The 23,834-nt window shown below is 49.6% G+C and overlaps 1 protein-coding gene across 1 annotated transcript in view; it reads right to left on the bottom strand.

The window, feature by feature from the left end:
- Positions 1 to 929: 929 nt before the first annotated feature.
- The window catches only part of MANBAL (mannosidase beta like), a 204,885-nt gene continuing 181,980 nt past the window's right edge, over positions 930 to 23,834 (bottom strand). The window contains exon 3 of the mRNA XM_069652373.1: positions 930 to 1,548. Within this exon, the coding sequence (XP_069508474.1) occupies positions 1,441 to 1,548 (108 nt within the window). The 3' untranslated portion in view covers positions 930 to 1,440. The remainder of the gene's footprint in view (positions 1,549 to 23,834) is intronic.

Here is a 23,834-nt window from a genome sequence, read left to right as displayed (position 1 = left end):
GTATCAAAGGGCAATTCATGCCCAATTATTCCACTGTTACCCAACTTGCCCACCTTTTTCAGATCCACCAGGGTACCTGTAGACCAGGCAGTGGGGCACAATATAAATTTAAATAACATTACATACTGATTCACAATAAATGTTTAGATTATAGGTTTACATTTGAGAAACAGAAATACATGAGGAGCTACGCATCAATTGAAAGGAGTATTCTGTATCAGTAACATTTAATAATGAACTCTTTTCACAACTGAACATGAAATGCTATATCTGAACATCAGATTGCCAATAGCAAGGATACACAATTGCTGAAAAGAGAATAATGTGTTATGTCATGTTGGTGCTGCTGTCTGCCAATATCGCCAAGAGGTTACTACAAAGCGCATCATTGAAACACATGATGGAAGAGGTTTCATGAAAGGGAAATCTGTAATAAGTAAGAGAAAGAAAGAACAAACATTTTAGGTTTGGTTAGTTGTGGGAAGGTGAGTGTTTGTTGAACCTTTCAGGTGTTAGGGGGCTGTGCCCTGCATCTGTCGGCTGCAACTGTTTGGCTTAAACTGACCTTCTGCCTTTCCAAAATGTTGAAAGGTGGGGGAAAAGGAACGGGCAGTGACAAAGAGAAGGAAGGACACAAAACAATCAAAATAAGACTAGAGCTCTCACAACAACACAGTTCATAATATTGAGGCAGTCAGGACAATGGAATTTCCCAGGTGAACACAGCTAGAGAACCAGAAGAGTTTCAGATAAAGTATGACATTTTCCACTGGAAACATTTTGACAGAAATTGCTAACTTGATATCCCACGATGAACACATGCTCGAATTGTGAGAGGTGAAGGCTTCATTGAGGAAGGTCTGCCCTTTACAACTTTCACTAAAGGATAGAAGAACAGAAATAACGACCCCCTGAAAATGCTTAATTGGTACATTTTCAACATCTTTATTTAGTTGTCAAAAGCTTCACTGAATCAGTGATAATACATGCTACCATGCAAAGAAAAATTTAACCAAAATATCCTTATAAAAAATAATGTGCATCAAAATGCTGATGGGCAATACATGAGTCAAGTAGTCTTCAAGTTGAAGGGCAAGAGAATATGAATAACATTCATCAAAGCATCAGGAAAACACAGTCAACACTAACACACAATGGACACTTTGAATGTATAAAAGAGACTGTCCTAGGAACCTGGGTAAAGCAATCAATACTTGTTGTGTCGGCACAATCTTCATTCAAATAATGCCTTTTGTCTGAAGGTTGGTTTGAAAGGATGTGCTGGTAACTCATAGCTACCCTTGCAGCACAACAGGTGAGAACCACATTGTCTTGTCCCAAGGGGCATATGCATTGCGTGATGTTGGGACAGTCTGGTTAAGGTCACTCAATAGGAATCTTGGCTTGGCTGGGTGGTGGCCAGGCTCCATGCCATGCCTTTTATCGCTTCTTCTTTGGTTCCTTCTTTAGCTTCTTGCCGACCTGCGTAGTTACAGGCTTCTGCTTCTTTGCCGGCTCAGAACATTTCACCTCGGAATGATCAGCATCCTGTAGATTTGGGAGAAAAGGAAGAGTGAAACACAATTAGACCATCCTACTTTGTAAACACCAGTTTCTGAATACATTAAGATTCATCAAAATCAGTAGCCTGGATACTCCAAAAGGAAGCTTGTGGGAGGAGCTAGTGTAAAAAAGCGACATGTATTCAGGCCAACTTCCTTGAACAAGAAAAGGTATCTGAAAGAAATTGAAAATGGTGTGCAGCTTCCACAGCTATGTAACCACAGCAGAAAGGACTATAAAGAATGGCTTTTCTGTGGTCTAACTGCAACTAGTTGGTTGTCCCAATCCAGTAAATAGTAGGGACAGGCTTTTGATCTAGAAGTAACTCACTGACTCAAAGATTTCCCGTCTACCCTGCCTCACAAAAAGTGAGATCCTAGAGAACCAGTATCCCCAACCCTCCAAAAAAATAAAATAAAAAAACAAAACAATGACCAAACCTTTGCGATTCAGGAATTCACCCCACAATTCCTTTGTGAAAATTGGGTGAGCTGAGAAACAGAAGATAAACACCAAATTAATGCGCAATATAAATATTTCAACAAAGTGATTACTGACAGTATGCATATCACCAGACGCTCTGCAGCAGTACAAGTTTCCTCACATGGTACTCTGTTCAAATGCAATGTCATCAGCACAGGTGAAATTGCAGAGCTACTGTTACGTTGGGCTAACATCGGATACATTTGTTTAGGGCAATACCTAACTTAAGTTTTGCTATATTGTTTGGAATCCCTTGCAATTAGAAACATAAAACATTAATGCCTCTAACCAATAAGGTATAATTATAAACATTACCAATTTGAATAATAACTGTGTTTGCATTTCACTCTTTCAGCCCAGGTCAAATTCTTCAATGAAGCCCTTTTGCATTTAGGCACGCCGCTTCAAAGCCTCAAAATGGAATCCCATTTTAAATTTCTGCTCTTCTGGTTCGTAGTTCTGTATTGGGCAATTTTCTATTCCTGGTCTTTGGGTTATACTGAATCCTACACTTATTAGTGGCTTTTTAAGAATATGTTTTATGTAGCACTTTGCACTGGACTCCTCCTCCTTCCAAGAAGCTTAATAATTAAGCATTATAGACTGCTACAGGTATCAGATAATGCCCCTTCCCAGGTCTTTAAGGCAATTTGCTGTTTGTGATTAAATGAAAGTGTATGCAATACTGGCCGTTTGGCAAGGCCTTAAGTCGATGCTTGGAATGTGGTCAATAATAGATTACTGTCTGCATGGCAAGATTTTCGACTGGTTTAGAGTAGGTCAGTAAGGATTTCCATATGTTAGGGAAGGGTCATTATCTCAAGCTATAACGACCACTTGCAAGGTCCATCAGGCTTTTAACACACGATTTAATTGCACTAAAATTGTAAATTGGCTTTAAAAAAATACAATGTTTATTTTGTTTGCTTTCCTTGAGACGCGCTCTTTTGAAGAAAAGAAAAAAAAGGAGGGTTATCATTCCAAGGTGCACAATCTGGTACACCCTTAATGTGCGGTTTTGTAATACCCCTCGGTCAAATGGCATTAATGAGGATTCCTGGCTGCTGTGCATAAAATACAGGTATTGCGTAGACTTACGAGGTGGTGTGTGAGGGTATGGCCCCTTATTCTCCCCTCATTCTCCCCTCCAGAACTATCTGAAATGTTGTCAGGCCTAGTACGATAGTCACTTGTTTTGTTCCTCCCTTCCCTTTCTCCACCACTCTCCCTCACCCTTTGTTTTCTCCGGCTCTACCAGAAATGTTGCCAGGCCTAAATCCGTAGTCGCCTCTCTGTTTCCATTTCCTTCCCACCCCCCCCCTCTTCCTTATCTATGTCTTAGCTCTTGCACGATCTGAAATGTCGCCAGGCCAGATAGTTAATTTCAGATCCTTACTGTTCATGGCCTGTAAGAATGTCATTAGGTCCTAAGTGTCACTCAATGGTGTAGGGAGAGAAAGGCTCCCTCTTACGGTCTGGTTACAAAGCCTTCTTTAGCCATACACTGTCTGTGGTCCCTATGTTTCCACAGATATTTAATCCGTGGTATCAGGTTATTAGTTGTGAAGCGTGATGTTTGGGTACTGCTGCCTAATATCAGTCATGTTTGACTGCCACTAATGTACACAGTAGGTTCCAAGAGTACTTTGGTGTCTTTTAAGGCTGGCACTCATTCCTGGTGTTTGGAAACAGGGCATTTTGTCGAGTTAGCGATTTCCGATCAGGCTCGGACTCGCTCATAGGGCAATACTAAAAACGCAAAATCCTTGCGTGGGCCCTGTTTTTTGGGTCAAAGTGGGGCACTTTTTTGGCCAATGTGGGGCAGTTATATTAGTTACGTACTTTGTGGCGAATAGCTTTGACAAGTATTGCTAAATAAATATGGTTTAAAATCACCTTGTATCAAAAACCTCCCCCTTGGATACTATTCAAACAGCATCACAAAAATAATTAATTAAAATTTGCAACCGTGGGCTACTTTTTTCGTTGGAGTCCGAGACATTATGTTAATGTCTTATTTTCCTTTGCAGCAAACAAATAGGATTTCCACCTGATTTTGAGAAACTGGTCATCAAGCAATCAGAATAGTAGTCACCTGAATTCTCCCAAGGTAAGTTTACATATTCGTTCGTCCAGCTATGTTCATTTGACCAAGCACTTGCTGTTGTGTTGTTGTGATATATTTCCCTGTTATCTACATTACTGCATGGCAGCTCTTCTCTAGCCATAAAAGACAGCAGTCAAATGGCGAACATTAGTGGCGTCACGTGTTATCACTACGTGACATTATGTAGGTAGCTGAGGTCAACTGATGTTTTTTTAATTCATTGTATCTAATTATTTCTATAAATCACAGGGAAAGCGATGCACTTTTGGTACAAAAACAGAGCAGGGCATAGGTCGTTGACAATGGGGTGAGAGAATCTGACTTGCAGACCATATGTTGCAGGGGAAGGTACTGAGACTGAATTTGAAGGACAAAGTGAATGTCATGCTGAATGTCATGCTTCTTCGAAGTGTAAGTAGTCTCCTCTTGTAATTTTTCCAATAGGCTTCTCTGACATTGAGCAATGCCCCACAAAAGCAAGAACGCTGAGGATTATGCACGGGAACACAAAGATTTTACAGTAGAGGAACGGAAATCAATTGTTAATTTGCAAGGCTTGCAGAGTAACAATTGTATTAGTTAATGGAAAGACCTCAAGCTGAATCGCTGAGCATGTTTCTTCGAAAACGAACTTAAGGTTAAAAAATCCACCAAAATTTGAAAGTGGTCTGTGCCAAATGTCCCTTACAGAGACACTGACCCGTTTTAAAAGAAAACGTGATGAGGAAAAAGATGTGGCCCATGAATTTGCACGCGCCTTAGTGCAGGCAGGAACCAGCTTGCACCAGGCAGATGGCCCGATTGGTAATCTTTTTCACAGACGGGCCCCAGCAGCCACAACATTACCACGATCCACGCAAATGTACGAGAAATACCTACCTGAGGTTTTTATGACAGACATTGCCCACATCAAAGAGTTAGTCCAAGGCGAAGTAAACATTTCAATCACTGTCGATGAAACGCCCGAGATGCATGGTGATCCGGCAGTGGCAGTCCTCTTCACTTTTTGTGATCCAAAAAGTGGATGAGTGCGCCGTACTATCATGGCAGATTTAGAGGTGGTTGAAACTTGCAATGCAGTTTCAGTTGCAGCATTACTTCATAAAGTCCTCAGCAAGTTTGGGAAAGACTGGAGAGATGTAGTGTGTGTTTGTAGTGATTCAGCAAGTTATATGAAAAAGTTGTGTGATGATCTGTCCAAGGGCAATGCTGATTTCAAGGCCTTCCCCATGCGCGACCCCTGCCACTTGCTTGATGGAGTCCTTAGATTTGGTTACAGGTGTAGTTGACTTTGTGGTCCGTTCTGGTGCACTATTTAGATATGCACGTGAACTGAAACGCAAATACCTATCATTTTGCACTTTGTATGGCATGAAAGAAAAGGTCATCCTAACTGTCTCCTTTAGCTGGTGGTTCTCTGTATTAGAGGCAGTGAATGTCATACTATTGATGTGGCGACCTTTTACCGATTTCCTCCTTAGTGATGATGCCTCAGGCAAGAAATGTGAGGATCTGAGGGTGCACATTGATAGTGAGGTGAAGAAAAGTACTGTCTGCTCAGATTTTTGCAAGAGAACATGACCGCTGTAGTTGATATAATGAAGAGGTTGGAATCCGAAAACACATATGTTTACCAAGTGTACAATGTCATTAGTGTGGAGGTCAAACTCTTATTTGAAAGAAAGCTGGGTGACACTTTCAGTGACTTTGGGCCCATGACATGTGCACTGTTGGAATGTCTGCCACTTGTCAAACAAAGGACTGTTGAGGAAATGTTTAGGATATTCTACGCAACAATGCATGAAAAATGGAATGCTGTGTCGAAATATCCCATCAGCCACCATGTCATTCGAACTGAGTGAAGCCTCTTTGTGGTATTCCATACAAGTACTAGATCCCTTCCGCAAAAAAGAATTTAGTCAAAATTTTGAAAATTATGCATTTATTTTTAACCATTTTAAAGACACTGAGACTGTGTGCAGCCAGTTTAATGCACATTTGGCAGAGCCTGTGCCTGAGAATCTGCATCTTCAGGTGCATGAGTATTGGTTGGGAAAGCGCCAACAGTGGGCAGATTTATCAGCTTGTGTGTTGGATATTTTGGCCCTGCCCGTGTCCAGTGCCAATGTGGAAAGGTCTTTTCCCAAATAAAAGTCTTTATGGGAAGAAAAGAAAGGGCACAGATGGGCAAAGAGTCCTTGAAGAAGTATTGCATGATTTATTACAATAATTATGACTTGTAGGAATGCAACAGATTACTGGATTAAGATGAAATTGTTTAGAACATCTCACATTGAGAGATTACCCTACATTTGCATGCAATGAAGCAATAAAATAACATTTCTGTGTTTACACCTGGAAAAACAGTTGTCCGCGATTTTATGAAAGGGACAAATGGGTAAACACTGATAAACACAGATTCTGAATTTTTAGAAAACACAGGAAAAACACCCCCAGAAGTAAAAAAAAAATAAACCCCTAAAACAGGAAACCCTAGTATGAGGAATACCATCCCTTGTTCCTCTCCTCTACAGGCACTCGTTCTATAGCACCTTTCTCCAGCAGGGTTAAGATTTCCTGCACAAGGAGCGGATCCGAAAGCTTCAAAGAGCGACTCCCCGGTGGATTGTCGTGAGGCCGCTTTAGGAAGGGCAGGCAGTAGCCGTGTGCTATTGTCTTTAGAACCCACTCATCTGAAGTAATAGCTCGCCATTCTTTGAGATGCTGAGACTGTCTGCCCCCAACCGGCGAACAATGGAACATGGCCTCATAGTTGTTTTGGAGCAGCTGTGGCAGCACCTGAAGACAAAGAGGCTGCTGCTGCGTAAGCGGCTTTGGCTCCTCCATTTCCCCGACCACCATGGGTACTGCTACGTTGACCCCTTGGATTGCTGGCTACTCTCGTCCTACCAAAAGAGGAATAGTAACGAAAGGAACCAACCCTCCACTGTTGTCCCTTAGGACGAAAAGGCGGAGGTTGACGCACAGCTGCGCTCAAAGATTTAACAGCAGCATTGGAGGTCTGCAACCTCTCATGGCTCTCGTCACCCTTGCTGCCAAACAAATGAGAGCCATCAAAGGGCATGTTCAGAAGACGGGCCTGTACATCTGGAGCAAAACACAACTTCCGCAACCACGAAAACCTGCGTATAACGGTGCTCGCAGCCATGGACTGGCTAACACTGTCGGCCATGTCCAACTCAGACTGAAAAGATTCACACATGGCATCCTTGCCATCCTGCACGAGAGCAAGGAACCCATTATTACGCTCACCTGGCATCCACGGGGACGCCACCCAGCCAGTTGGTCACTGGTATCCTCTCAATGATTCCCTGGATGATTCTCGTGGAAGTTCTGCCTGGAAATACAGGAGGACTGTGTTTAGGACTGGCCGACCAAGGTAAGTTTCCCCCCCCACCTCCGGTGTGACTTCAGCCCCTCTGGACCCTCTTCTCACCTTGTTGTAGAAGTTGGCGTGCTCTCCGTCCTGCTTTCTAGGCAGGGGCGCGTTGACTTTAGTGGGCGTGTGCGGTCCAGTTACTTCACTGATAGTGGCCCAAGTAATGTCTTTCAGGTAGGGCTTATTGCTGTTTATGAGTTGTTATTCTTGCATGCCTTTCTCGGTTTGATAATGTCTCTTATCTCCTTTAGGTGTGCGGAGCATCCACGTGGCGAACAGGCTAGCTGGGCCTCGCCGGCCAACGATGGCGCACAATAGCGCTATGATGCGGTAAGTAAGCGCTATGCGCAGCAATGTCTTGTCTTTGCTGACCTGTGTTTCTCCTTTTTTCAAAGGTCGCGGTGTGCTCCCAACGCATGTGGGTTTCCGGAGCGATGCCGGCCGAAAGGCGATCAGCCAGGTAAGTCTTTTCAGCAATTCGTGGTTGAAATGTCTCAGATACCTCCTCTAATGAGGTCTTTTCTTCCTTTTTCAGGTCCTTTGGTCCGGGCGAAGCGCAGATCCAACGGAGCAACCCAGGAGCTGCGAGCAGTGAAGGATGGAGATTGCAGGTAAGATGTTGCTGCTAACAATGTTCTTTTGTCTTTCTGCAGGTTCTGATTTCACAGGCTCGCGAGTAAGCTGGACACAGTGAGCGTGTTGTCTTGTTCGGGTGTAGTTTAAATAGCCTCTGCAGAGTAGTCCAGGTAAAGTAGTCCCTAGGCCACCACACCCAAAACACTATACCGCATAGCTTGGTTCTCAGGAATCAAGCTATGTGGATGCCTCCATGTTGGATAAAAGCCTAAATAAAGTAGTTCCCTGAGCAGACATCTTTCACTGTGCATGAGCCTGGTGCCAAAGGCGACAGGACTGGCCCCAAGAGGGCCTGAGGCATGGATGCCAGGCCTTATTTGAGATCAGAGTCCTGATTTCACCTGGCCAATGAGCTTGCCAGTGGGGATCAGGGCTGAGGGTTGTGACAGCACTCTTCCCCCCCAATGCCCCCCCCCCCCAAGGCCCCTCTCACAGTGTTTCTTCTGTCTGGTCCAGGTTTAGTTGGGAAGTTACGATGAAACTTTCTGAACAGACATGGTGCGTGGATGTTCTTACTGGGCTCCCTGGATCTATCTTGAGGTCCAAATCCCTTCCAGTCGACGAGATAATATAACTTGGCTCTAGAGTATTTAGAGTCCAGGATGCGTTTGACTTGGAATTCAGGTTCGTTCTCCATCAATAAGTATGGGTTTTGGTGGTGTCTCAAATCGTGTACTGGGTTGCATTGGTTTTAAGAGGGATACATGAAATACCAGATGGATTTGTAGATTAGGTGGTAAGTCCAATTTGACTGCTGCCAGTTTGATAATTGCCTTGATGGTATAGGGTCCAAACATCGTGGATGGAAGGTCCGGGTCCCTTTGATGGGTATAAATTTGGCAGCTAACCAAACCTTGTCTCCCACTTGATAGTCTGGGGCCTTTTTTCCGATGTTGGTCGGCGAAATGCTTTTGCTTTTCCTTAGCCTAAATGAGATGTTCCTTCGCTTTTCTGAAAGCCTGAGTGATGGTTGTGTGGAGAGTCTTTACTGCAGGCATTTCCAAGCTGGCTGGAAGGTCGAGTTCTGAGGTACGTGGATGCCTGCCATATAGGGTGTAAAAAGGTGTTTGTCCTGTGCTAGAATCTACAGAATTGTTGTACGCATACTCGGCTATCCAAAGTAGGCCTTTCCAATCTCTTAATTCATGGTGCAGCATGCACCGTAAATACTGCTCGAGGGTCTGGTTGGTCCTCTCAGTTTGGCCGTCCGTTTGGGGATGGTGACTGGTAGATAACCGGAAGTCAATCTGCGCCATTGCACAACATTTTCTCCAAAAGTTGGATACAAACTGGCTGCCTCGATCAGAGACCAGAATGGATGGAAAGCCATGTAGCTTAATGTTCTCCAGAAACACTTTTGCTAAGGTGGATGTGTCTGGGAGGCCTTTGAGAGGAATAAAGTGTGCCATTTTAGAGAATAAGTCCACGACTACAACAATGGTGTTAAACCCTTGACTGGGAGGCAGATCAGTGATGAAGTCAAGGGAAAGTGTGTGCCATGGAGTGGGAGGAATGTCCAATGGTTGTAGGAGACCCGATGGTTTTTGTGATTTATTTTGTGCGCAGACACCGCAAGACTGAATATACTGGACAATGTCCTTTCGCCAAGTAGGCCACCAAAAGTTGTGTTTCACTTTAGCTAAGGTTTTGGCGATCCCAGGTTGTCCTTCGATCAGAGAGTCATGCTAATCTGAAATAATATGCTGTTGTATTTCCTTCTTGGGTACATATAGCCGGTCTCTAAAGAAGAGCAATTGATCCTTGATGCAATATTGTTCTCCTTGAGTTTGCCATGTGAGGAAGGCATCAGAATCCATCACCTGTCTAATTTCGCTTGGTAATTCTGCTTGTGTTAAGGCTATCATGATACCCAAGAATTTGTCTTCAGGTATGATGGGCACTGGGTCTGGGGTTGTATATACCATTTCATTGATGCCCATACGAGATAAGGCATCAGCCTTTCCATTCTTGACCCCTGGTCGAAACGTGATTACAGTCATATTTGGCGAAGAAAAGGGCCCACCACAATTGGCGCGAGGACTGGGCCTTAGCTGTTTTGAGATATTGCAGGTTTCGGTGGTCTGTGAGGACTGTAATGGTGTGTCTAGCCCCTAGAAGATAGTGTCGCCATGCTTTGAAAGCGGATTTGATGGCCGTGATGGCTTAATTCATCTCAGGAGGTGAGAACATTTTTGACCAAAATGCCACAGGATGCAGATGGGCAGTTTCTGGGTCCCTCTGTGAAAGGACAGCTCCCATTGCCATACTGGAAGCATCAGTTTCCACGACATAAGGGAGGTCTGGACGAGGATGTCGCAGGATTGGGGCAGAGCTAAATCTTCGTTTCAGTTCCTGGAAGGGTTTTTCCGCTTCTTCGGTCCAAGCACATTTTTTATTGTTTTTTCGTAGCAGTACAGTGATCGGGTGCACAACCTGAGAGAAGTCTGGGATAAAGCGGCAGTAGAAGTTTGCAAAGCCCAGCATGCTCTGTATCCCTTTTAGAGACGTTGGTGATGGCCATTTTAGAATGGCGTCTACTTTGTGTACGTCCATTCTGATGCCTCCTGGCGTAAGGATGAAACCAAGAAACTCTACTTTGGTGACGTGAAAAAAGCATTTCTCGAGCTTTGCATATAAACGATGTTGACGGAGCTTGGTGAGGACTGAACGAATGTGCCTGATATGATCTTGTTTCGAGGCTGAGTACACTAAGATGTCGTCTATGCACACTAAGGCGCAAACATCAATCAATTCTCTCAAGACGTCATTTGTGAAATATTGAAAAGCTGCGGGAGCGTTGCACAACTCGAAAGGCATGACTTGTTATTCGTACAAGCCATATTTGGTACGGAAAGCGGTTTTCCACTCATCTCCGCTTCTGACTCGGACCAGGTGGTACGTACCTCGAAGGTCCAATATGGTATAAATCTGGGCATCTTTGACTTGGTCCAGCATTTCAGGGATAAGTGGCAAAGGGTAGCGGTTCTTCACAGTGATCTGGTTTATTGCGCGGCAATCAATACAGGTTCTCAAATCCCCTTCTTTTTTCGGTACGAAGAACAAAGGACTGGCTGCCGGGGACTTTGATGGGCGGATAAATCTGTTTGCAAGGTACTGGTCTAAATAGGATTTCAAATGAAGGTTTTCTGGTTCGGTGAGAGCGTAGATCCTGCCGCAAGGGATTTGTGCACCAGGAAAAAAGTCAATCTGAAAGTCATATGGCCTGTGCGGCGGCAATGTGTTAGCCTGGTCCTTTTGGAATACGTCCTGAAAATCGTAGTATTCATGTGGCAAGGTATTAGTTACTCCTAGGGTAGATGAACAAGTTACTTCTTACCTGGTAACGTTCTTTCGACGGGATGTTCCTCCGACGTATTCCTTAACTTTGATAATACGTTTCCAGCTTGCTGGCTTCGGAAATTCTTTTCTGTAGAGGGCGCTGTGCGTTGATGTCCACCGAGTCGATGTCCTTCAACGGCCACCGTATCAGCGCCGACGTCACCATGCCCATGAATAGCCACGCGCTGCGTCCGTTGCTCAGTTCCGTTTTGTAGCATAAGAAAAGTCATGCCTGAATTGGTTATTGACCTTGAAGGAGCGTAAGTTGCAACCACAAGGGAAGTTATCACTGCGGGGATGGATGGGAGGGGCGATAAGGAATACGTCGGAGGAACATCCCATCGAAAGAACGTTACCAGGTAAGAAGTAACTTGTTCTTCGAAGGGATTGTGTCCTCCGACGTATTCCTTATCTTTGATAGACTCCCATAGCAGTGGCATGTAATTGGAGGTGAGAGCGTTATGTATCCCTTTAGGGATGGACCGAATGTAATACGGCCTTGCCAAATCTGGTCTCTTGAGAAGTGGAGGAATCCAGATTGTAAAAGTTTGTGAATGTATGTGCGGAAGACCATGTGGCAGCCGCACGTATGTCCCAGACCGGTACCCCTCTTTGGAGAGCCGAAGAGGCTGCGATACCCCTGGTTGAATGAGCCCTGAGATTTTGGGATGGCTCTTTCCCTGCTAGTCTATAACATTCCAGGATGGCCAAAATAATCCACCTGGAGATGGTTTATTTTGTTATGGTAGTCCCAACTTGTGACCGGAGTATCCTACAAACAGTTGGTCTGCTTGCCTGGTCCTTGCCATTCTGCTGATGTAAAAGCTGAGAGCTCGCCTAGGGTCCAGCCTATGTAGCCTTTCCTCCTCTTTCCCCGGATGGGGAGGAGGGTAGAACGAGGGTAAGGTAATTTTCTGAGTAATATGAAATTCAGAAACCACCTTTGGGAGGAAATTAGGCTTCACCTGTAGGACAACTTTGTCCTTGTGGAAGATTGTATGTGGGGGTTTACAGGAGAGAGCTTGTAGCTCGCTCACCCTCCTAGCAGATGTTAGTGCTACCAATAGGACAGTTTTAAGCATGAGAAATCTCAGCGCGCAAGAGTTAAGTGGTTCGCATGGAGTGCCCATTAAGAAGTTTAAGACTAAATTTAAGTCCCATAAAGGAATCTGGAATGGTTTTGGAGGGTAAACATTAGTTAGTCCCTTGAGAAATTGTACCACTAGAGGAAGTTTGAAATACGATGGTTCCTCCGCAGTGCGCTTGAAAATAGAAAGCGCTGCGAGATAGCCTTTTACAGTGCCCACTTGAAGGCCTGAGTTTGCCAAGTAGAGTAGAAACGATAACACCGTTGGTGTACCACATGAAAAAGGGTCGATATTCTCTTCCCTACACCAGCTGCAAAATTTGTTCCAACGGCAGCGGTATAAAGACTTTGTTGCCGGTCTTCTAGCCGAAAGCAACACCCCCATGACGTCATCAGTGAGATCCCAATCCTTGTACCTCAACCTTTCAGAAGCGAAGCGTGAAGGTTGAGGGTTCTGGTGTCTGGATGGAGAACCTGACCTCACTTCTGCGAGAGACGATTCTCTTTGAGTGGAAGACGGATTGGAGGACAGATGGACATATAAAGAAGGTCCGGGTACCACGTTATCCTGGCCCAATCCGGGGCAATTAGGATCATGGTCTTCCGGAATCTTCTCAACCGCCTGATCATTTGAGGACTAACAGGGACTGGAGGGGACGCGTAAAGGAGTGGAAACTCCCGGTCCACTACGAACGCATCTCCTAGAGCTCCTCTCGGGGGAAATTCCCTCGAACAGAACAGATCGCACTTCTTGTTGTTGCTTGTGGCGAACAGATCCACCTGAGGGGTTCCCCAAAGGGTGAAGATCTCTTGAAGGACTTCCTGAGCTAGCTCCCACTCGTCGGAGACTGTGCTCTGCCTGCTCAGAGCGTCCGCTGTCAAGTTCTTCTCTCCGGCTAGGTGGACAGCCGATAGAGAGATTCCTTCTTGGATTGCCCAGAACCAGAGCTGTATCGCGTCTCTGCACAGTGGCAGTGATCCTACGCCTCCTCTTTTGTTGAGGTAGTGCATGGCCACCCTGTTGTCTGTCATTATCAGGACATTTCTCCCCTGTACTGATGGCAGGAAAGCTTTCAGCGCTAGTCTGATTGCTCTCAGCTCTAATAGGTTGATGTGTAGTCTGGACTCCGATGGAGACCAACGACCGCGGGTGGTCAAGTCATTGGCATGGGCTCACCACCCCGTGAGTGAGGCGTCTGTGACTACTGTCATCTCTGGCCATGGTTGCCAAAGCAGTTCTCCTTTCAAGATGTTCTCTAGATAGGCCCACCATTGAAGGTCGCGGGCTACCTTGTCCTGAATCCGGAGGAGATCTGTCATTCTCCCTGAGAATTGCGACCACTGACTTCTCAGTGCCCACTGAAGAGATCTCATTCTCAGGCGAGCCTCTGGCACAAGGAAGATGCAAGATGCAATGAGGCCTAGCAACCTCAAAAAGTCGAAGGCTGGGAGACGTTGGGCATCTTGAAACTTGGTGACCATCTGTAGAATATCTTGAGCCCTCACCTCTGGTGGCAAGGGTTTTCCCCAGGGAAGTGTCCAGGACCGCTCCAATGAACTGGAGTCTCTGTGATGGTATCATCTGTGACTTTGTTAAATTGAGGGAGAAGCCCAGTCTGTGAAGGAAGTGGCAGACATAATCTAGCTGGGCCTGTTCCGAAGATACAGCCCTGATCAGCCAGTCGTCCAGGTAGGGGTAGACGTGGATCCCTTCCCTCCTTAGACTCACCGCCACTACCGACATCAGCTTGGTGAAGACCCTCGGGGCGGAGGTCAGCCCAAATGGCAGAACACGAAATTGATGAGTCACCAATTGCGAACCTCAGGTATTTCCTGTGTTTGAGATGGATTGGCACATGGAAATAAGCATCCTGAAGGTCCAGAGATACCAGCCAGTCCTGGAGCTGGAGGGCCTGAAGGATCTGAGAGAGAGTTACCATCTTGAACTTGTCCTTCCTGAGGAACTTGTTCAATTCTCATAAGTCCAGGATGGGTCTCAGTCCTCCGTCCTTCTTTGGTATGAGAAAGTAGGGGGGAGTACCAGCCCTTGTTCCTGTCCGCTACAGGTACCGGTTCTATGGCACCTTTCTCTAGCAGGTCTATAATCTCCTGCAAGAGGAGCAGATCTGGAACCTTTAGAGAGCTGTTCCCCGGTGGATGACTTTGAGGAATGTGTAGAAAGGGTAGGCAGTAACCTTGGGCAACTGTTTCCAATGCCCAAGCATCTGACGTTATAGCCTGCCATTCCGTCAGATGGTGAGTTAACCTGCCCCCCACAGGTGTATTGTGTGGAAAGGCTTCAGAGTGGTTTGGGGGTGGCTGATGCAGATGCTGAGGGTAAAGAGGCACCTGCTGCTGCTGCGGTCTTAGTACTTTTGACCCGTCCACCTCGGGTGGATCTCCTTTGGCCTCTTTGAGCCGGCTGTCCTCTGCCTTTCCCGAATGCGGAATAATAGCGAAAGGACTTTCCTCTTCCAGAGGTTCCTGAGGGGCGAAAAGAAGGTTGGCGGATAGCAGCTCCTAAAGATTTTGCTGCTGCCTTAGAAGTCTAAATTTTCCAGACTGTCATCAGCCTTTTTTCCCGAATAATGAAGAGCCGTCAAAGGGCATATTCAAAAGTCTGGCCTGTACATCTGGAGCAAAGCCCGACTTTCGCAACCACGCATGCCTGCGGATTGTTGTACTTGCTGCCATGGCCCTGCTGATACGGTCTGCGGAATCAATGCCAGTTTGACGTGATCGCACATGGCATCCTTGCCATCTTTAATAATGTTAAGGAAGGCTTCCTTTTCCTCTCCTTAGGGTATGCAGTCAGCCGCTGATGAAGCACACTCCCATAGTGTGTGACTGAACCTGGCGAGCGTAGAGGTGGCGTTGATGGACTTCAAAGCCATACTACAGGCAGAGAAAACTTTCTTCGCCATAGAGTCGTACCTCTTGTCATCTCTATCCTGTGGGACAGTAGGGTAAGCGGTCCTACTGCTCGATGAAGTTGCCGCTTGAACCACCAGGCTCTCTGGAGTCAGGTGTTTTGATAAGTATTCAGGGTCAGCAGCCGCTACCCTATACTTGGTTGACAATCTTTTATTGACTGCAGGGATAACTTCGGGAGTTTCCCAATTAGATGCAAGGAACAAGTTACTTACCTGTAACTGTTGTTCTCCAGCATGGGTCTGGCATGGATTCACATGCTCATGAATATTCCCCGTCGTCAGGCTGGGAATCCTCGGTAAAGAAAAAACCAGTATCAGTTTCGTTTCTGATCTGTCTTTCGTAGTAATAACCAATCACTGGTCTCTGCGTCATACTGACCACAGCCAATGACTGCCCTCTACCTAAGCACCGCCTCTGGCAGCCATCTTCAGATTTGGAAGCACGTGAAGTGGCAGTATGACCAAGTGAAGAGCCGCAGAGGGGTAGGCGGGAGGGTTTGCATGTGAATCCATGCCAGACCCATGCTGGAGAACAACAGTTACAGGTAAGTAACTTGTTCCTTCTCCAGCATGGGGTCTGGCATTGATTCACATGCTCATGAATAAAGAATACATAGCAGTACACACATGCACAACCACGGGAGGTGGCAAAGGCTCAACATTAAGCATCACATCAACTCAACATTAAGCATCTTACCTCCTCACCAGGCTCACCTCAGGCGAACAGGTTGCGCAGCACTGCTTGGCCGACCCTGGACTCCTCCCTGGAATCCCGGTCGACGCAGTAGAATTTCGTGAAGGTGTGCGTCGACCTCCACGTAGCAGCCCTGCATATGTCCAGCAGGGGCACACCAGATAGGAACGCCGTGGTAGCTGCGATCGCTCTGGTGGAATGGGCTCTCGGACGGCCAGGCAGCGGTCGGTTTGCCAACCGGTGACAGCACATGATACAGCCGGAGAGCCATCTGGAGATGGAAGCCTTCGAGAGAGCCTTCCCCTGATTGATAGGTCCAAAGTTCACAAAGAGTTGTGACGTCTTCCGAAAACCCTTCGTGCGGTCCACGTAGAACTTCAGCGCTCTAGCTACATCCAGCGAGTGCAAAGTCCTCTCAGCCGGCGACGAAGGCGACGGGAAGAACACAGGTAACACCAAGGGTTCGTTGAGATGGAAGTCCGACGGTACCTTGGGCATGAAGGAGGGGTGCGTCCTGAGCACTACCCTCGTGTCGTGGAAAGTCAAGTACGGGGCCTTGCAGGAAAGGGCCTGGATCTCTCCCACTCGTCGTGCGGAGGTGATGGCCACAAGAAAAGCTGTTTTCCACGATAGAAACTTCAACGGGGCCGAGTGCAGAGGCTCGAACGGAGGCCCCATGAGCTTGGTCAGCACCACGTTGAGCTCCCACGCCGGGGCCGGAGCCTTCACCGGCGGGAACGATCTGAACAGTCCCTTCATGAACTCTTTCACCAGACAATGAGACCACAAGGACGCCCGCCCCGTGGTTCTGGTGTATCGGGAGATCGCAGCAAGATGAATCTTGATGGACGCGTGTGCCAGACCAGCTTTGGCCAGCGTCAGCAGGTACGGCAGTACTTGGGGAGCCGTAATCCGTAGAGGGTTAATCTTCTGTGCGTGGCACCAGACAGAGAACCTCTTCCATTTGTGTCCGTAGCATTTAAGAGTCGAGGACGCCCTGGCCTTTGCAAGAACCTCTCTGCAATCGGCCGGTATGTCGTATCCTCCAAACTCTAGCGCTGCAGGAGCCAGGCCTGCAAGTTCAGCGACTTCGGGTCGTGGTGGAGGATGGCGCCTCCTTCCCTGGAGAGTAGATCCGCGTCCGCCGGCAGCTTGATCGGCGGGGACGCTGACAAGTCCAGAAGGTCCGGGAACCATATCTGCCTCGGCCACGCAGGTGCGACGAGGATCATCCTGCACCGTGACCTCTTGAGCTGGTTGACGAGCCGGATTAGCAGAGGCAAGGGAGGGAACGCGTAGAGGAACAGGCCCTCCCAGGGGAACGAGAAAGCATCGCCCATGCTCCTCGTCTGGGGAAACCTGCTGGCGAACCTCCGGCACTTGGTGTTCGTCGCCGTCGCGAACAGGTCGATCTGGGGTGTGCCCCACCGTCGGAAGAGGCGATCCACCAGATCCTGCCGTAGTTCCCACTCGTGGCACGAGCGCAGCTCCCTGCTGAGTGAGTCGGCGATGGTGTTTTTTATCCCTGCCAGATGAAACGGCACCAGAAAAATCCCTTGGGCGACGGCCCAATGCCACAGGTCCTGCGCCTCCTTGGACAGCGCTGGGGACCTGGTTCCGCCCTGTTTCCTGATGTAAAACGTGGTGGTGTTGTCGGTGAAGATCCTCACCACCTTGCCCTTGAGGGACGGGAGGAAGGACCTGAGGGCCCAAAACACTGCACGGAGCTCCAGGACGTTGATATGCAGGGACTTCTCCGTCGGGAGCCAGAGTCCCCTTGCGTGCAGATTTTCGGTGTGCGCTCCCCACCCTTCCAGGGAGGCATCCGTGGTCACAGTCTCCTGGTGGGCTGGGGTCTGGAAGTACATGCCCGCCGTCAGATGCGTGCGGGTGCCCCACCACCGTATCGCTCGTCGGAAACTCTCGTCGAGCTTGATCCTTTCCTCGAAGCTGCCCGTCGTCTGGATCCAGCGCGCATCCAGGAATTCTTGCAACGGGCGCATCCGGAGCCTGCACATGGGAATGAGGTAGATGCAGGAAGACATCATCCCGAGGAGGGACTTGATGGACCTCACTTTGGCCGCGTCGGCCACCAACATCCGTTGCACCTTGCCCAAGATGGTCCTGGTCCTCTCCTCCGACGGGGAGGCCAGAAGGGACACTGTCGAGCCTCGCTCCCAGAAACAGTGCGACTTGCGCGGGCACCAGGTGGGATTTGGCGTAGTTCACGGAGAATCCCAGGTCCGTGAGGAGTTGGACGGTCCTTGCCGTGTGGACCACGGCGAGCTCCCTCGTCTTGGCGCGGATGAGCCAGTCGTCCAGGTAGGGGTAGACGTGAATCCCCTCGCGGCGCAGCTGCGCCGCCACCGGTGCGAGGCACTTGGTGAATACCCTGGGTGCCGACCGTAGTCCGAAGGGAAGGGCTTTGAACTGGTAATGACGCCCTTGGACCACGAATCTGAGGAATTTTCGGTGCCCCTTTAGGATGGGAATGTGGAAGTAGGCATCCTCCAAATCCAACGACGATAGGAAGTCTCCTTCCTCCAGCTGACCCAGGACGTGCTGGAGGGTGACCATCCGGAACTTCTGCGCCTTGATGAACTTGTTCAGACGTCGCAGGTCTAGGATGGGGCGCCATCCTCCCGTCTTCTTCTTCACAAGGAAGTATCTCGAGTAGACTCCGGAGCCCCGAAGCCTCTTTGGGACGAGTTCGATGGCGCCCTTTCTGAGCATCGCCTTTACCTCCAGGAGAAGTTGAGGGACGTGAAGTTCTTTCCTGGCCACGAGGGGGACGCGCGGGCACCTTCTTTGAAACTCGAGCGCGTGGCCCCGGGCCAGGGCGTCCAGCACCCAACGGTCGGTGGAGATGGACTCCCACACGCTGACGAAGCCCGCCAGCCGGCCTCCCACCGGGGTGCTTCGGTGGGGGCCCGACCCCACGGCCGGTTCAATCCTGCTTGGACGCGGCCTTGCCGCCTTGACCTCCTTGGCGACGACGGCGGGGTCCGCTAGACTTGCCTCGTCCTCTGTAGGCCTCTTGCGACGACGAGCGGGCCGCTTGACGGTAGGAAGCGAAACCGCCGCCGGAACCTTTGGAGGCGCCCTTGCCTCCGCCGCTCCGAAAGGGCGTCCGTCGTTGCTGCAGGACTCCAAGGGCCCGGGCCGTCTCAGTATCCGCCTTGATGTCCTGAAGGGAATCGTCCACTGTCTTCCCAAACAGGTTGTTCCCGTCGAAGGGCATGTCCAGGACTCTGGTCTGGACGTCCTGCCGGAAGTCCGTAGCTTTGAGCCATCCACGACGTCGAAGGCAAACGCCGTTGCCCAGCTGGCGGAACCCAGTGTCGGCGATGTCCGTCGCCACGGTGATGCGTGGTCCGAGGCCACCTCACCTTCCTGCAGGATCTCCAGGGCCTCCGCCCTCTTGTCGTCCGGCAGAAAATCCAGCAGGGGAGCTATCTTGTACCAGAGCTCCCTGTCGTAGCGGGCCACGATAGCCAAGGCGTTGGCCGCTTTAATCGTCGTCGCTGCCGACGAGATGACTCTACGTCCCATAGCATCCAATTTCTTTCCCTCGCCGTCCGGCGGGGAAGTCGATGTGGAGGCCGCACCCCCCCCCGCTTTCTTCCTGGCTGCCGCGGAGACGACGGAATCCGGGGTAGGCTGCGCCCGGAGGCATAGGGGGGCCGTGTCCGGGACCCGGTACTTTTTCTCATACCGGTCTCTTCTAGCTGGCGTCGTGGAAGGGTTCTTGAGGAGGGAAAGGCCCTCATCCCAAATGTCGTCCAACAGAGGCACTGCGAGGACCGTCTTCCTCTTGGCCTCGCGCCGCTGATAAAGGAAGCCTTCCTTTTTCTTCTCCTCAGGGCAGAGTTGGAAAAGCTCGGAAGCCCTGGAGATCATGGAGTGGAAAGATCCGATCTCGTCGGGCGGAGAAGCCCTGGTGGGAGGCGACGACGGAATATCCTCGTCGAATGCCTCGTCGTCCGTACCCGTCGCTGCCGTGTCAGTCCCCGTATCATCCCCTCGGGTGGACGGGGAGGAGGGCTGGACGGGGCGCGACGGTTGAAAAGGAGGTGGTGGATGGATCCTTCTTTTCTTGGTAGGGGGAACACCAGAAGGTCCCGGTTCTGGATCCCCCGACGGGAGAGGTTCCTCCGTCGGTAACGGTAGCCTCGTCCTTATCTCGGAGCATAAGGACTGTATGGCCAACAAAATGGCCGCCGAGTTGTCTTGCGGCGCTGGCAGAGGGGAATCCGACGGGCGAGCAGGGGCCCCGTCGGTATCCTCGACGATGTCGTCGTCGTCACCTGCGTCGGGGTCCATTCCGACGGGCTGGCCTTCTTCCACGCCTAGGCCGTGGCTTAAGACCTCGATCAGCTCCTCTTCTGAGGTTGAGGCCGAATCTACGACGACGCCCTGCCCCCCCTTCTTCTTCCCCACGGAGGGTTTCACGGGGGTCCTATCGATGGGCACAAAAGAAGACTCCCTCCGAGGAGGCAGGGAGATTCTGGGCCCTGAGGTCGCCACCACTGGTGCAGCCTCCACAGGCTGAGCCAGGGCCGCCGCGACCGTTTCGATAGAGGGCTTGGTCGGATGGATCAAGGCCTTCACCACCTTAGGTGCGCTCACCGCCTTATCCTTGAGGGAGGGGGCACTGCCACGCTCCTCCTCTGCCTTAGAGCTCGACCGGGGCCTCTCCAGGAGCTTCGCCGGGTGCTCGGCCTTCCTCTTACCCGACCCAGAGCGTTGGCTCGTGGTTGATGGTGCCGGGGAGGGTGCGCCCTGCCTGGCGCCCGTAGAGCCCGACCGTTCGGCGCTCCCGGTGCCAGCGGACTCGCGGTGCTTGGCCTTATGTTGGGCCCCCGTCGCCGGGGCGCCCTCAAAGGTCTTAGAAGACCGCTCGGATTTCTTCTTCTTCTCGCCAGACGGGCTCTTACCCTCCAGCCAGTTGGCGAGACGTTGATGGCGGTCCTTCATGGTCCGTTCCGACATGTTGCCGCAAAACGCACAGTCCTTCTCCACGTGCGTCTTGTCCTCATGAAGGCAGTAAAGGCAGAAAGAGTGTTCGTCCTCCTTAAAGACGTTCTGCAGCTGGCATCCAGGGCAGACCCTGAACAGCTTTCCGGGCGTCGAGCTTCCCTTCTCCTGGGCCATCTCCGAGACCGGGCCTGAGAAGCTTCTGGAGTCCTCCGAAGTGTAGCTCGACGAAATCTTCACCCTTGAGGGGCACAGACGAATCCGACACGGGTCCCCGTTGATCGGATGTAGGATCGGTGGAGCTCGAGGCTCTTTTGACCGAAAGAATCGAAGTTTTTTGTGAAAAAGCGCGAAAAATAGCACTAACGCTCGAGAGCAATAGCACGAGGATCCCAACACATGAACGTGCGGTAAAAATCTGAAGATGGCTGCCAGAGGCGGTGCTTAGGTAGAGGGCAGTCATTGGCTGTGGTCAGTATGACGCAGAGACCAGTGATTGGTTATTACTACGAAAGACAGATCAGAAACGAAACTGATACTGGTTTTTTCTTTACCGAGGATTCCCAGCCTGACGACGGGGAATATTCATGAGCATGTGAATCCATGCCAGACCCCATGCTGGAGAATTTTCCTTTGTAAGGCTGCATGGAAGGGGACCACCACCGGGTCCTCCTGTGGGCCTTTGTCTAATATATGTTAGGTCATCCTGTTGAAAAACAGGTGAAGGTGCAGACCAACCCATAAATTCAATATTTCTTGCCATCAGGGTTCTATAGGGTGTTTCGGCATGCTCCCCTGGGTCTGGCTTAACAAATTCCACTTCTGGGGAAGTGTCCAGTCCACTTGCCTCATGTAGTGATTCCTGTAGGTCCTTCAGCCTTCTTTCCTCAGAGGTGAAATCCTCTGCAATAGGCAGTGTGGTCCTCTGTTACCCAAATGTTTCCTGGTCAGAATCTTCCCCCTCTTCATAAATTGAAGAAAGTCCAGGGTACTCTGACCTCTGAAATGGAGTAAAACCCATCTCTAGGGCAGAAGGAGCCAAACTTGTCGTTATTGGACGAGAAAACGTCGATGCCGATGGAACAGGCTTCGAAGGCGCCGAAAACGGCATCGAAAAAACTGGAAGGGGTCTCGAAGAACTCGAGAGGATCGGGATCCTACTCAAGGGCTTCGACGACGGTCTCGGCATCGTGCCGGAGGCCCTTGGAATCACCGTTGGCTGTGGAGTGGCCTTGGTCCTCTCTTTCATCGGCGTCGAATCGATCGACCGATGCATCGAGGAACCCTTCGACAACAGGGTCGAAGGCTCCGATCCGTGCGTCGAGGGAATCTTCGACGACGGCGTTAAAGATGGTGCCTTCTTACCCAATGGCTCATGGTGCTCTCGGGTGGAATGTTTCGCCGGGTGCTGCGACTCGCAGCGTTTTGATTTTTTGGGTTTTCCACCCGGGGTATCACCCTCAACTGTCTTCGAGGGGGTCGAGGCCGCGTTCTCGAAGACGCTTAACATTTTCTCGCTGAATTCCTCCCACTCAGCTTGAGAACTGCGTTTAGTGGGACAGGAGACCCTTTCTGGGGACACAGAAGACGACGAGGAATGGGACCTTCGACATCTCTTTTTTGAGTGTCTTGATCTCGACGAATGGTGGGAGCTACTTCGAGATCTAGAATGGGAATGTTTTCGACGGAGAGGAGACGAATGCCTCGACTTAGCCAACGAAACTTTCGAGGAGGTTTTGGCTGACCTACCTCTCTCGAGCTTCCCCTTGCGCTCCTTCAAGGCTTTCGCCGTCATGGACATGCAGTCCTCACACTCCGAACAATGGTGCTCGGATCCCAAGCACCATAAGCAGATCCTGTGTGGATCCGTTATTGACATTTTTTTACCGCAGTCTCGACATTTCTTGAAGCCGGATCGCGGCGTCGTCGGTTCTGATGAAGAAGCCATCGAGAACGATAAGGAATATTCAAGTAGAAATAGTTATCCTGACTGAACTGAGCAACGACGTTCCGAGGCCCCACGAAGCGCAGAAAAACGGAACTGCGCAACGGACGCAGCGCGTGGCTATTTATGGGCATGGTGACGTCGGCGCCGATACGGTGGCCCAAGGACATCGACTAAGCGGACGTCGACGCGCAGCGCCCTCTAAAGAAAAATATTTCCGAGGCCAGCAAGCTGCAAACGTATTATCAAAGATAAGGAATACGTTGGAGGACACAATCCCTTCGAAACTGCTGTTTTGGAAGTCTTGGAGATACAGAAATCGGGTTCCGGCTTTGGATAATATCAGGCCAGAGAGCAGTCACCGGGGAAGGTTAATTTACGTGCCCGCCAGTCTATCAAAGGGTTGTGAGCAACTAACCATGGCATCCCTAGTATTAACCGGAACTGAGGTGCCTTAATGAGATCGAACAAAATACACTGCCGATGTCCATCCTGGCACAGCAGGGTTACTCCAGCTGCGCACAGGGTTACTGGTCCGGAGGCGATTTCTGTCCCATCCACGGTAGTTACCTTAACCCTGGTTGACTTGGAACATAAAGGAAGTCCCATCTGTGCTGCCAGCTCTTGATCAATATAATTGCCAACTGCTCCGCTATCGATGTACGCTTCT

This window comes from Ambystoma mexicanum, chromosome 3p, assembly GCF_040938575.1.
Source record: "Ambystoma mexicanum isolate Mex_15411 chromosome 3p, UKY_AmexF1_1, whole genome shotgun sequence".
Lineage (NCBI taxonomy): Eukaryota > Metazoa > Chordata > Amphibia > Caudata > Ambystomatidae > Ambystoma > Ambystoma mexicanum.
Note: the sequence above shows the minus strand (reverse complement) of the source record. Positions and strands in the feature narration are given on the sequence as shown.